At 38.6% G+C, this 14,674-nt stretch overlaps 1 protein-coding gene across 2 annotated transcripts in view; it reads left to right on the top strand.

Moving 5' to 3' along the window:
* Positions 1-560: 560 nt before the first annotated feature.
* The window catches only part of LOC136857731 (traB domain-containing protein), a 120,825-nt gene continuing 106,711 nt past the window's right edge, over positions 561-14,674 (top strand). The window contains exons 1-2 of one of the 2 annotated variants that reach the window (XM_067136611.2): positions 561-698; positions 1,059-1,412. In XM_067136611.2, the coding sequence (XP_066992712.2) occupies positions 1,067-1,412 (346 nt within the window). In that variant the 5' untranslated portion in view covers positions 561-698; positions 1,059-1,066. Of the gene's footprint in view, positions 699-729; positions 858-1,058; positions 1,413-14,674 lie in introns of those variants that run through there. The other variant, XM_067136612.2, reaches the window with a different exon arrangement.

Here is a 14,674-nt window from a genome sequence, read left to right as displayed (position 1 = left end):
TTGTCGTAAAACAGCCGCCCAAGCGCCATGAGATACAGCCCACCAATGTTTTTCGACTTAGTTGATTCAACAAAGACAATAAATGGACCAAAATGAGCCTGTTGATAAACCTCCAACTCCACAGTAGGTGGGGAAGGTGGGAACGGTGGCTGAGCGTCATTAGACTGTTGAGGTTGTAAGGGCTGCTGTAATGAATTCGTATTGAGTTGAGATTAATCAAATCAGTTTGCATAGACTCAGTTTCTTCATGACCAACATTGTCATTGGATGAGGGATCCGGAGCCTCATCTCCTCCACTATCGGATCCATCGCCGAAGCTTACACGGACACACACTCGCCCAACTTTCACACACCACTTGTCACCGCAAGCAAACACCAGACTGCAACCAAAGAACTACCCGTACCAACCCGCACCGTATGAGACACACGGACGGACTCGTAGGAATGAAGTGATTTATGAAGGGCGTTGGTGGTTGCGCTACCAGGATGATTTTTACTCTTTGGAAGGATAGTCTTTGCTTCCTTGGTCTTTGCAGCATTTCGAATATCCTTAGTGACGTCATGTGCCAACTTGCTAAACACGCGACTGTACTCACACCCAATTTGTTATTCTTAAAATTCCCTCGTTTTACACACTAGCCAACTTGTGCTGTCATCTGATGACAACGTAATTGATTTCCGTTTGACGGCAACTGTTCGTAAGTAGATATTAAACGTGAACATAGTCATTACCTTGTACATTTTCATCGAAGAAAGCATCTCAGCTCGTATATTAGCCCACGAGCTCGAGTTAAGACTCTTATAGGCCTAATGATTGTTTAAAATCATTTTGGTTATTGCTAGGCGAAGATCGAATGGTAATTTTGTGGTAGATGTATTCATATTAAACATTAGGGCCTAAACAAAATTTTTACAGTATGTGATTTGCTATAAAATGTCATACGAAGCAACTAATTTAGGTACTTCATATTATTAAAATAATGCTGAGATCACCAAGGTTGTGTGTAGAAAACGATATTTTTAGGTTATGTAAGCCATATGTATCATTTCTCTTACAGGAAGCAAAATGGCCAGTTCGTTCTTGGAGCACGAAAAAAGTGGTGTAGAAAATGGGACATCTCGTGCGGTCGGCGATTCTAGTGCTAACGATTTATCACCCAGTCGTGTCAAACAATCTGTTATCGATGTCGATAAATTAGGTGTAGTTGACAATGCATTACTAGCAGCAGGAGATGGAAATATGAATCCACTTGATAGAAAGAACCAGAGCTCATCTAATGACTTTATTGTTAATGAAATTGCTGCTAATCCAAATGACATTACGGCGAATACCGAACTGAATACAAGTGGCAAAAGGAAACGTGATGAAAGTCCAGATAGCTATAGCATCGTGATGGCTGAAGATGTTGAAGGTGAGTTTGCATTTGCTATTCCCTTTGTACCATTCTGTAAATTATAGATTTCCCCTTTAGCTTGATTTAGAGGTCCTACCAAATGTGCCATGCTGGTCCATTAATAACCGGTGTAATCGCCTGACTGTTGAATGCAAACGTGCATGCATTGTAATACAGGTACCGGATGTCAGCTTGAAGGATGGAGTCCATGCCTGTTGCACTTGGGGTCTGTCAATACAGGGACGTTTATTGCCAGTTGTGGATGACGCTGGACTTGTCATCCAATGGTATCCCATATGTGCTTGATTGGGGACAGATCGGGAGATTGAGCAGACCAAGGCAACATGCCAACGCTCTGTTGAGCACGTTGGGTTACAAAAGCGGCATGGGGGCGTGCATTATCCTGTTGGAAAACACTCCCGGGAATGCTGTTCATGAATGGCAGCACAACAGGTCGAATCACTTGACGGACGTACACACCTGCAGTCAGGATGCGTGGGATAACCATGCGTGTGCTCCTGCTGTCATAGGAAATTGTTCCCCAGGCCAAAACTCCCGGTGTAGGTCCAGTGTGTCGACGCTGCAGACAGGTGGAATGCAGGCGCTCACCTGGCTTCCTCCTCACCAACACTCGGCCATCACTGGTTTTGGGTAAGTGGAATGCACGCAGCAGGGCATCTGGCTTGGAGCTGTCCTTCAAGTAACCTATTTTTAACAGTTCTTTGCGCCATTGTGATGCCAACTGCCGCTCAAATTGTTGCTGCAGACGCAGTCCGCTGCACCACAGCCATATGCCGAATACGGTGGTCCTCCCTCAGTGGTGCCACGGGGACATCCGGAGCCCGATCATCTTGCGAGTGTACCTTCTCGTGACCGCTGCCAGCACGCATGCACAGTGAAGGCATTCCTGCCAAGTCATTCTAGATGGCATTGAAGGAAATTTTACCTTCACGTATCCCTATTATACAGCCTCGTTCTGCTGCAGTAAGCTGTAACTAACTCTTCAACAGCAGCCTTCTGGAGGTTGTCCAGAATGAAAGATAGTTTCCTATGTCTTTTCTCCACTTGTTTCAGCTAGTCCCAGGCACTTTTAGTCGAATTCATGCCAGCAGACCATTCTACTCAATTGATTAGGGTCTCCCTGGGGAAGGTTAACATGACAGGAACTGTGTGCGCATGCGTTGCCATCTTGCAGAATGAACCTCTCTCCGATATGTTGTCAGTATGGCTGAACAATGGGCTGGAGGACTTTGTCAAGGACGATGAATGGGGTATGACATTCATACATAATGTGGCCTCAAAACATGACACAGCTGCTTTCCAGCCGGCCCAGTTACCGTCGTATGGTGTACAGCTTGCCGGACCTTCCTCCTGTGATTATTATGCATAGACAAATTCTGCAGCCATCAGTGTAGAAGACCTAGCACCATGATACCGGATTCCAGTCCAAGTTTTCCCTTACCCGCCTGCACTTGGCACCATGGTGTTGGGGTGTACATGCAGATACTCGCTAAAGAATTCTGGTGTAGGTGGGCCCTATGGAGATGATTTTGGATTATATGAATAGATGCAGCCCTCTTAGCTGTCAGTAAGGCATTATACAGACCTATTGCAGAGTTTTCTTGGTTCCTGCAAGCCAAGATTCATAAATAGTGGTCATAAGCTCCTGTTTTTGACAATGGGCAAACACTGCAGAAATGATCTCAAACATTTTGTAACATGCAATGGCTATTTTACATCCTAACAATATCACTGTGGTGTACACCAACCAGGTGGGCAATTTTTCTTACAGGCCTAGCTGATGCAGTGTGACAATGTATAATCAAATACTCTAATGACTCATCAAGTCATGTTTTTATACTATGATCAGGCCACAAACTACATTCTATGCCTGTTGTCAAAGGTTTCCAGTTACAGCGCACTCTTCTAGCTGTCCATGAGATTGCATATTGTACTATATACACCAAACAGGTAACATTACATTGCATTCCAGTGTTTCTTTTTAATGAAACGATTGTCTCAGTGGACATTATTTAGGAGCATCCAGAATACACCTGGTACAAAACTTTTGTTGATGTGTATAGCTGTGTCAAAATATTACAACCCAGTATCTTGAAAAGAAATATGCAAATAGGATGAATGGAGAGTAGGCCAGTGAACAAAGGAAATGGTGATAAACATAAAGCAGATAATAATTGGCCAGTCGGCTTGAGGTGTTGCATGTAAGCTCTGGGAAAGCATTCTCTCTGATTATACTAAATGCATTTGTGAAATTACCAACTGGTTTGATAGAAAGCAGTTCTAGTTTAGGAAGAGTTATTATTCGAGTGAGGCTCAGCTTTTAGGATTCCAGCAAGATATAGCATGTATGTCAGATTCAGGAGATCTTTGGACAGGTCAACAGCAAAACAGATCCAAGGAAAATGATTATATTATATCGTGTACACAGAAGTATTACATATAGTAGATAAATTAACCAACAATAATAAAAGACTCTGGAAATGGATAGCATGCAGTTCTTCATTAGGATCGTCTCGGTCATTTTGGACATTTTCTTTTTTCATTCCTTCTCACCCTCGTGCCAATGGGGCTGAACTTGGACTGAAACAACATCTGGAGTATCAATTGTTCATCTCATCTATGCCAGAAACTGTGGATTCTACATAAATATTGAACATTTTCTATTATTTTTATACTTCACCCCCTTTCCACCCTGCCCAAAGGTGTGCCATGGGTGTCATATCCCCACAGTATGTTTTTTTCAGATAGTAAGTCATATGTGAACCAAGTTTGGCTGACAGCTATACTGGAACATACACATATAGGCCTACATGCATAAACTCGGCTATTTTGGCAATTTTTTTTTTTTTACCCCTTCTCAACCCCCATGCCGATGGGAGCTGACCTTAGAGGACATCAGGAGTGTCACTGTTCATCTCAGCCATCCCAAAAACTATGGATTTAACACTATTTTTAATTATTTTTTATATGCCACCCCTTCTCCACCTCCATTCCTTACCCACACAGTGCTTTTCTCCCAACAGTAAATCATATGTGTACCAATTTATGAGTTTATAAAATAAGGCGAATCTCTTGTAAATAGTGAAAGTAACACTTAGGTGCTATTCACAATCATTATCGTGATAATGGTATGAAAATGTGGATCCAGTAACCATAAAGAGTATCTTGGCAGATTAACGCTGTCTACGAGTTTAAAAATATTTTTGGCGCTATTCACAATCATTAGCTGATAAGAATATGGAAATGTGGTTCCAGAAACAATATCTCAGCAGATTAATGATAGGTACGAGTTTTAGCAGAATCTCTCCTTGGCACTCACGCACATGCCTACTTCAAACACCAGGCTTATAATCTATTGTAGAATCCTTTGAGCTGATGTTGCCATAGTTATGGCTGGACATTTCTTCATTAGATTCCTACAGCCAGGATAATGTGGTGCCAATGTCTCCATAACCGTTGGTTTTATTGCCGTAAAATAGGGTTTCTGATCGCATAGGAACTTACCGAGTTTTGTTCTTTGCATCATGAGGCTTAAAATGAGCTTTATCTTATCCTTGTACAACAAGTTCTGTATATGAGGCACGAGTGGTGCTGTAATGTGAGAAACCCCCCTTGGTCTGCATTACCTTTGCGTATTGCAATACCTGTGAGTAGTACCAAAGAGTGTGGAACATCATAAGTCTACATTACTCATGATTAGTATTACTACCGTACATGAGAAATACCATGGTTCTTACTTTTCTAGCGATAAATACCATTATGAGGGGGCCATTGACCTGTATTTTGGACCTCTTTAGATAAAAAGCATCATTGATTCAGGATTGTGCTTTGGAAGCAGCCCCTTGGTCAGTATATAGGCATACTATTGTTTTACGATAGTTTCTGGGAAGGGGGGGCATTGCGGGTTAAATCCACTGATTGTTTTAAGTTCATAATTTTTTTTTCTTTTTTTTTTTTTTTTTAGCCAGTGGATTAATTTAGGAGTTTTTTTAGCTTTCAATATTGTGAGCTGGATCTACTGATTATTTTAAATTCATATTCATCCATTCATTCTTAATCATCACGTTTTGAATTCTGGCCAGTGGATGAGTTTTGGACTTAAAAATTGTCATTACATTTCCTCTCATTTTGTACCATTAGGGGCTGATGACCTAGATGTTAGGCCCCTTAAAACGGCAAGCATCATCATTTTATTTCTTGGCCAATTTCGGTTTTTAAAAATTGGAAATTTGTTTGGGAGATCTTTGAACATTCCCACTTCGTCTCGTAGAGTTTCATTAATTTCCAATAGGTGGCAGTGCTATAAGTAGCTTTCAAAATAGCGTCTGTAACTGAGATGCATACCAAGCAGAGAGCAGAGTTTTGGGTTTCTTTTGGCGGAAAGCCAAGGCTTCTGATAAGTTCACCTGCGTACACCCCAGCATCAGTGGGTAGGGTCTGACACATCCCACTCTGAAGAGTCTAGTGTCAGACCTAAGACGAAATGCTGGTTAATAGAGCAAAACGCCTGAAAAGCCATACATCTAATTTTGTATCTGATTTTTTATATGCTCTATTGGTGGAAAAATATCTAATTTCCTCCATGGGAACTTAGAATTTCCATATGAAACATGGATTCATAACTTCAAACCAGAAACAAAATGGCAATCCATGCAGAGGCAACACTCCAACTCTTCCACAAAGAAAAAGTTCAAAACTGTACACTTAGCTGGTAAAGTCATGGCTACAGTCTTCTGGAACTCTGAAGAGGTTATTCTGTTCAGTGTCCTCCCTCGTGGTGAAACGATCCCCTCTGAAGTGTATTGTGTTACTCTAAGGAAATTGAATAAACTACATCAGCGTGTTCACAGCCACAAAAATGCAAACAAACTTCTCGTTCTCCACAACAACGCAGGACTTTGTTCAGGTCTGCGCACCCAACAGGAGCTCACAAAACTCCCATGGACTGTTCTTCCTCATCCACCCTACAGCCCGGATCTCGCTCCTTCTGCCTTCCATCTGTTTGGCCCAATGAAGGATGTACTCCGCGGAAAGCACTACGTGGATGATGGGGAAGTTATCAATGCAGCACGACGTTGGCGCCGACATCAACCAGTCAAGTGGTACCATGTAGGCCTACAGGTCCTCACATTATGATGGTGCAAGGCTGCAGCATTGAACAAAGATTATGTTGAAAAATAGGGAATTGTAGCAAAAGGATTGGGGAATAACAAGGTGTATTTGAATCCTCAATAAAACCAACCTGCTTTTAAGAAAAAAGTGTTGCATTATATATAGAACTCTCTTCGTAAATTTTAGAATTGTGAGCAACTCCGAAAAAGACATCAACGAAGTTGTGAGATGGACAGCAGACAATGGTATGTTGATAAATGGGGTGAAATGTCATGTGTAAAGTTTCATAAGTATGAAACAGTGTACCAGGACAAATAGAAAGATATGAATGGGTGTATGTTACACTTGTAATACTTTTACATTGGGATGCAAAACATGAGTTACTGTGTTTAAAATCCATTCTTAGCACACGCCATTCCTTCTGCTTAGGGTGGATGTGATAGCCAAGTGGCATCATTACAGACTTATCTCCAAGGCGGCCGTGATTTGAATCTGGTCAATGCATGTGGAATTTTAAAAATAAAAGGTCAAGATCCTGTGCATCAAATTCCACATAAAACAAGAGGTCCTGTGGTTGTGATGATGGTATCAGTAATCACATGTGAAAAAAGCTTCCTTCTTTGTAGGATATGCAGGGAAGGGAAAGATGCTTATACTCCTCCAAAAATGCTAAGAGCAATCTAGAAGAAAGTAGAAACTATTGTTCGATATTACTGTATCATACAGTATGCGCACCTTTTAGTGATTACATGCACACCCTGGTGCTGAATCCGTCGACCTTGGTTATCTTCGAGATTCGTATTGGCAACCTTTCAAACACAAACTATGAATCGCTTAGGCATCGCTGTGCGACATCTAATAATACCAATATAAATGGTCCGTTATTGGACATTATGAATTTTCCAGCTAACTCATTCCTGGCTGCCAGCGTTTCGCCCCATTTATATTGCTATTATAAATTTACTCATTCGGAACAATTATTTCTGATTCCCTATGGGAATCAACATCTGCATCGTGTGACATCTGGCATACATTGTACGTACTAGTACTGCTGTTGTTTACACAGCAAAGCCAAACTATAGAATTCATGCTAGGAACAAGATTCGCATCGAGAAATGTTATTTAATGTTAAATAATGTATGTGCGACACAGTTGTTGGCATAAGATAATAAATGTTTAGAAAATTCATATTGATCGATCATATTATCGATTCAATTCAGATTTCATTTCCATTCAGTTGGCAGTATAACTGGAACCGGGAGAGCTCACTCCTTACTCCTCACCCCCGTACAAAGTAATATCGCTAAAAGGTGCGTGGACTATACAAGTTTTGAGGGCTTTATCTCATCACACGTTACCTTGAATATTAGTTTCACTGTACAGGTACCTTTTAATGATTGTAATTTTCACTCCTTGCATACTATTGGTAACTGAATTGTCTTAGGATTAAGGTACTATTTGACATGTTTTTCCTTAACTCTTGAATGAGATGCTAAGTTGCATGTGCTGCAAAAATTACTCATTTAGTTTCTCTCTTTTTTTCCCTGTAATATTTTGGATTACAAGATATTAGAATCATTCCATATTGACGGTTTTCACTTTACAAAGGTGAAAAATGAAAGTATCCTCCTAATTCAATACAATAAATATTCCATCATTAGACGGAGTAAACAAATTCAAACATATTTCGGCTCGTTTGAGCCATCTTCAGTGAAAAATTAGGGGAGATTTGAAATAATTTACATAATATACGTTGAAAAAATGCTAAAAAACATCATGAAGGAGCAAATGATAAAACAAACAAAAGAGAGCCTAGACGGAAATAAAATTAGTTCAAATATACTATATTTACATCAATATGCGGAGCAAAAAACAACTCACTGCGACAAAATTCAGTGAAAAGGTGTTAATTTAAAATAATAATTGAAACTAAAAACTGTGTTAACCTAAGAAAACAAAGGAATGAAAAAACAAATGATGCAGACGGAAATGAACAATAGTAGCACATGGTGAGGTTGTGGACCTCATAGTTTACAAAATATTGTTTAGTAACAATAACAAACAGGTTGAAATCACTGTCAAAAATCATCCTTGTAGAAACCCATTACATTACGGGAAGTTCGTCAGGAGGGGAGCGGGAGCAAACTTTTTTGAGAAACCAAGCCTGATATGACGTGCAGGCGAAAACCCTCATTTTTCACTGAAGATGGCTCAAACGAGCCAAAACATGTCACAGGCTTTTCGCATGCACGTCATATCAGGCTTGGTTTCTCAAAAATGTTTGCTTCCGCTCCCCTCCTGACCAATTTAATGTGATGGGTTTCTACAAGGATGATTTTTGACAGTGATTTCAACCTGTTTGTTATTGTTACTAAACAATATTTTGTAAACTATGAGGTCCACAACCTCACCATGTGCTACTATTGTTCATTTCCGTCTGCATCATTTGTTTTTTCATTCCTTTGTTTTCTTAGGTTAACACAGTTTTTAGTTTCAATTATTATTTTAAATTAACACCTTTTCATTGAATTTTTCGCAGTGAGTTGTTTTTTGCTCCGCATATTGATGTAAATATTGTATATTTGTACTAATTTTATTTCCGTTTAGGCTCTCTTTTGTTTGTTTTAGCATTTGCTCCTTCATTATGTTTTTTAGCATTTTTTTCAACGTATATTATGTAAATTATTTCAAATCTCCCCTCATTTTGCACTGAAGATGGCTCAAACGAGCCGAAACATGTTTGAATTTGTTTACTCCGTCTAATGACGGAATATTTATTGTATTGAATTAGGAGGATACTCTCATTTTTCATATTTTGGATGCCACTCCTTACATGTATTCCACTTTACGGACCAGTAGGCGTACAGGTATCAAGGAGGATAATATTAATAGCAACAATTCTATTTGTTTTAATTTCTTTTATCTAAGAAGAAACTTGCTTCTGGTATAAAGTTAATTCATGGTTTTATAACTAATTAGTATCATAAAAGCTTATTGTTTTATGAAAAATATTATATGCCACCTCAGCAAACTTCTCAACTAGTTTGTATACATGTAGATAAAGAGGTTTGATAGGAACTTTTTTATCCAGGGAGTTTTATACTCCTGCCACTTGAAACCTTATATCACTTGACAGGTGTAGGGCTTCTGAGACACATTCAACGTACTAGTCTGCTGTGTTATAACTATACAATGCCATTACGTTCAAGGAAAAGAAAAGTAATTTTCATTCCTCAAGGTAACTCTTCTTTAACTATGATAGAATAATTTAATGTTTTTTGCCATGGATTTTCCATGCCAGTTAATATAGAGTACAAAAGTGAATTTACCATGCATTTATTATAATGTTAATAAAGGGCCATAATGATTCTTTTTAATTTTTATGCTAGCACTTTTTTATATCTAGGGCTGCATTAAACCTTACTATACAGTAGTAAAATAGAAATGTATAGTGTCATTATTAAAACATTAATATTTTCAGTATTCTAACTCAATTTTAAAATTTCAATTTTAAAAATTGACCACATAGGCCTAATTATGTACAGTCAGCTGCACAAAAATTGGCCATCAGAGAAGATTAAGATACTTTCTTTCAAAATCCTCTTGTTAAAAATAGGATGAACATTTTGTGCAGGTGGTAGGATTCGATATCATCTCTTTGGCCACTGACTGTCTGCAGTTTACAAATATCCTCACGTTTCAAGACTGTATAAAATTAAATATTTCTTTTGCTGGACAAGTTTTGTGTGGTTGAGTCTACATTTTGTAAAATGTTTGGTAATAAACTCACCGATCCAGATGTCATCTTTTTTCCCTTAATATGGAAGTATATCCTTAGATTTTCAGCTTTCATTGGGTAATCTATACCCCATATTGCAATCATGTTGAATTTAACAGATAGAATGCTTTCCTATGCATGTTATCTAATCCTCCCTTGGAAACTTATGTCTCAGTTCAGATAGCATCACTAAACTCAAAATTATACTGTTATAGTTCAGATGAATGTTTATCCCATTGAAGTAGTGATCAAGTGCTCCTGGACAATACAGTGAACCATCAGTTGCCAATTGAGCTAAGTGCTGAATAATGACAAGACAATTGTTTGCTGTCTCCTTTCTGTACCCTGAGGCCACTTGCTATGTTGACGGGGATCTAACTAGAAGGTCTCTGTACCGAACAAGTGGCCACGCTGTTGTGGTCACATAACTTTCAGCTTGCATTCAGGAGATGGTGGGTTCAAACCCCACTGTTGACAATCCTGAAGGTGGTTTTCCATGGTTTCCCACTTTCACACCAAGCAATTGCTGGGGGCTAGGTTCCCACTTTTAGCCCTTTCCTATCCCATCGTCGCCATAAGACCTGTCTGTGTCAGTGTAATGTAAAAGCAAATTATGTTTAAAAAAATGTCTGCAGCCAACTCAGTTTTAATTTGAAAGCCCTGTATAATCCATTATGATGAACCTACGTAACTTGAAAGCTGATCAGTACTAGAACTGTCAAAAGTAGCTCATAGTCACAATTCATCATTTATAAATTCTTTCAGTTAGAAAGTGGTATACAAACTTAGTACAATCGGAAAAGTCCAGATTTGAGACAGCATTCGTCTGAATAGCGGATGCTACTCCCTGTAGGTGGGGGACGTAGATGAAGAATACACCCACGGTATCCCCTGCCTGTCATAAGAGGCGACTAAAAGGGGCGACCAAGGGATGATCGAATTAGAACCATGAGACTGCTTGTAATTAATACCATCACTCGGAACACCCTGGGTCGCCTTTACTTGTGAGTAGTACCACTATGTTTGGTACACAATGCAGTATGTTTGTGATTAGTAGCAACAGAATGTGAATCAGGGTGCGATTTACAGTACCCATGATTAGTATTACCACATGTGGAACACCACGGGCTTACGTTGCCTGTAATTAGTTCAATTATGTGAGAAACACCCCGGGTCTGGGCGTTGCCTGTGATTAGTACCACTATATGAACGACACTGGTCTGCATTGCCTATGATTAGTACCCACTATGTGAGGAACACCACGGGATAGTACGAGTCCCTGTGATTTAGTACACCTATGTGAGAAACACCATAGGTTTGCGTTGCCTGTAAGTGGCGCAGTAATGTGAGACACACCCTAGGTCTGAGTTACTTGCGCGTATTACATTACCTGTGAGTAGTACCATAATGTGTGGAATACCGTGAGTCTACGCTACTTTTGATTAGTACCGCAACATGACAAGTACCATGGTTCTACTTTACTAGCGATAAGTACCATTATGAGGGGCCGATGACCTGGATTTTGGACCCCTTTTGACAGCAAGCATCATCGATTCAGGATTGTGCTTTAGAAGCAGTCCCTTGGTCAGTATTACTATTGTTTTACGATATTTTCTGGAATGTGGGGCATTATGAGTCGGATCCACTGATTGTTTTAAATTCATATTCACCCATTCATTCTTCGTCATTACATTTTGAATTCTGGTCAGTGGATGATTTTGGACTTTTAAATTGTCATTACATTTTGTCTCATTTCGTACCATTTGGGGCCGATGACCTAGATGTTAGGCCCCTTTAAACAACAAGCATCATCATTATCAGTAATAAATGACTGAGCAAGTGGCTGTGTGGTTTGCATCACATAGCTGTCAGCTTGCATTCGGGATATATCGGATTCAAACCCCACTGTCAGCCAGCCCTGAAGATGATTTTTCTGTGGGTTTTCAGTTTTCACACCAGGATATCGTAAGGCCATGGCCACTACCTTTCTAATCCTAGCCCTTTCCAATCCTTCCGTCCTCTCATCGCCAAAAACTTTTGATGTGTTAGTGCAATGTTAAACCACAAGCAAAAGAAAAGTTTAACGTGTTTTTTTTTTTTTTTTTTTTTTTTTTTTTTTTTTTTTTTTTTTTTTTTTTTTTTTTAATGATATATACTATTGCAATTCCCAATGGATATAGATGACTAATAACTTGGTAATCCTTCATTATTGCAGGTATTAATGTGTACGAGAATGTCCATTGTTAAAGCCTCAGTGAGGTTTATTTACATTTGTTTATTTGGCTGCTGTGTGTGTCTAAAGCCATATGGTTCTTTTACTTTGCCCTGTGTATGTAATCTTTGATTATTTCAGGAACTTCTTTCTTTTGTTTATCCATCTTTCTCCACATGACCAGTGAAGATGTTTTGAGAATAGCCATCTCTCATCCATCACTAACAATGGGAGGTAGAAACAAAATTGCGTAGAAAATTTGTAAATATACATTGACTTGTGCCCTTAAAGATATCAAAATATGACATCAAAATTTGGAAATATAACACAAAAGAAATTCAGTATTTGTCAAAAATTCTTAGAGACCTTTTGATTAATCATTCTAAAAAAAATTAATAATAATAATAATAATAATAATAATAATAATAATAATAATAATAATTGCTGAATATTAACTTATATTGGCTACAGTCAACTGTTTACTCCATAAAAAAAGTAGAAGAAACTGAATTAATTTTTCACGCAAAAAAAAAAAAAATGTATTTTACTGAATTCGAACTTCATTGTTGAAAAGGCGAAAGGATTCTGAGAAGAAAATGTTCAACACCTGTCCTCTGCACAACTAATACTTTCACAGTTCTATTAAAGAGTCACTGACTGTTCAGAATTACTATCTGGCAACAACAGAGTTAAAACCACTAACAGGGAATATTTAGGAGGGGTGAAGAGGATGTAGGCATGGCCGATCACCTGCAAACTGTCCATACTACTAATATTCTTCCAGTCCTTTCTATTTTGACAACTTACTAGTACAAAACCCATTACCTTGGAATTTTTGTTTAACCACAAAATGTTTCTAAGGAAAGGAAATACGGAATAGCCAAACAGGAGCAAAATTACTTGATATTGTCAGCTTGTCCGCCTCTGTAGCGTAATGGTTAGTGTTATTAGCTGCCGTTTTCGGGGCCCTAGGTTCAATTCCTGGTACTGCCAGAAATTTAAGAACGGCAAGAAGGCTGGTATGTGGTTGAAATGGTACGTGCAGTTCACCTCCATTGGGGGTGTGCCTGAAAAAAAACTGCACCACCTCGGGATGAGAACACGAGTTTACTTTCCTATCAGCATAAAACTTGAATAATACTTGGATAACAGCTAAAACCATTCTAAGAAGATTTTAAAAAAAGCATTTATATGACCAGTAAAAACCATGTTTTCGAATTCACAAAAATTAGAATGTTTTTAACTTAGTTTCATAAAAAGAGATCAGAATAAAAATAACATCAGAAAAGTTTGCAAAAATGATTATTATTTAAGGGGCCTAACACCTGTTTCAAGACAGCAGTTTGTGAATGTTAATTTTTGTCCATATCTCTGTGGTGTTGTTCCCTCTGCCCAAATTATCCTGTCCTGTGTTGTTACTTCGTGTGTGCTCCTATCCTCTTTAGTAGTTTCCTGGCTTTGATATAATTGCACATTGTGTATCTTCTCTCTGAAATCCACACTCTCTTAACCATTTCCTGTTGGTTTAGTGTTAGACGGTAATAAAAGAATACCATAAGGGACAAAAACCTTTTCTTTTCACTTGTGAGCACTGCACAAAATCCACTAGCTCAGAATTCCTTGCAGTTATGTTCTAATTATAAGTTTACTGGAACTCTAGCATCTTATTTCATAATACAAGAGTCAAAATACACCAGATGTTTGATGTTTTCTTCTTTTTTTTTTTCTTTTTTGACAGACTGATATTATATGAAGTGGAAATAAAACAAACATTATTGCAATGGTGAAAAGGTTAGAAAATGCCTTCATTTTCACAGTACATTCAAAATTGGGTTCCATCACACTAGTGTTGCCATTGTCGTTAGTTTATTCCTTACTATTCGTGTCTGTTGCTAGTTGCATGCCTTTCAGGAACCAGGAATTGACGTATGGTAAGGGTTTTAAAAAACACGCACAGGAGGATCAACCAGCTTGATGAACTACTGTAACTTCCAACCGACTATAGGTTCTATTCAAGTACTTTGATCTTCAACATTAGGCATTGGCAACACAAGATGAAACCAGTAGATGAAGCAGAAATGGCTCTTGGTTTATGTTGTCACCAACCATAACTAAGAATTTAAGGAGATTCTTGCTTGGAAATACTTATAAAATCAG

The sequence above is a fragment of the Anabrus simplex genome, chromosome 1, assembly GCF_040414725.1.
Source record: "Anabrus simplex isolate iqAnaSimp1 chromosome 1, ASM4041472v1, whole genome shotgun sequence".
NCBI lineage: Eukaryota > Metazoa > Arthropoda > Insecta > Orthoptera > Tettigoniidae > Anabrus > Anabrus simplex.
Note: the sequence above shows the minus strand (reverse complement) of the source record. Positions and strands in the feature narration are given on the sequence as shown.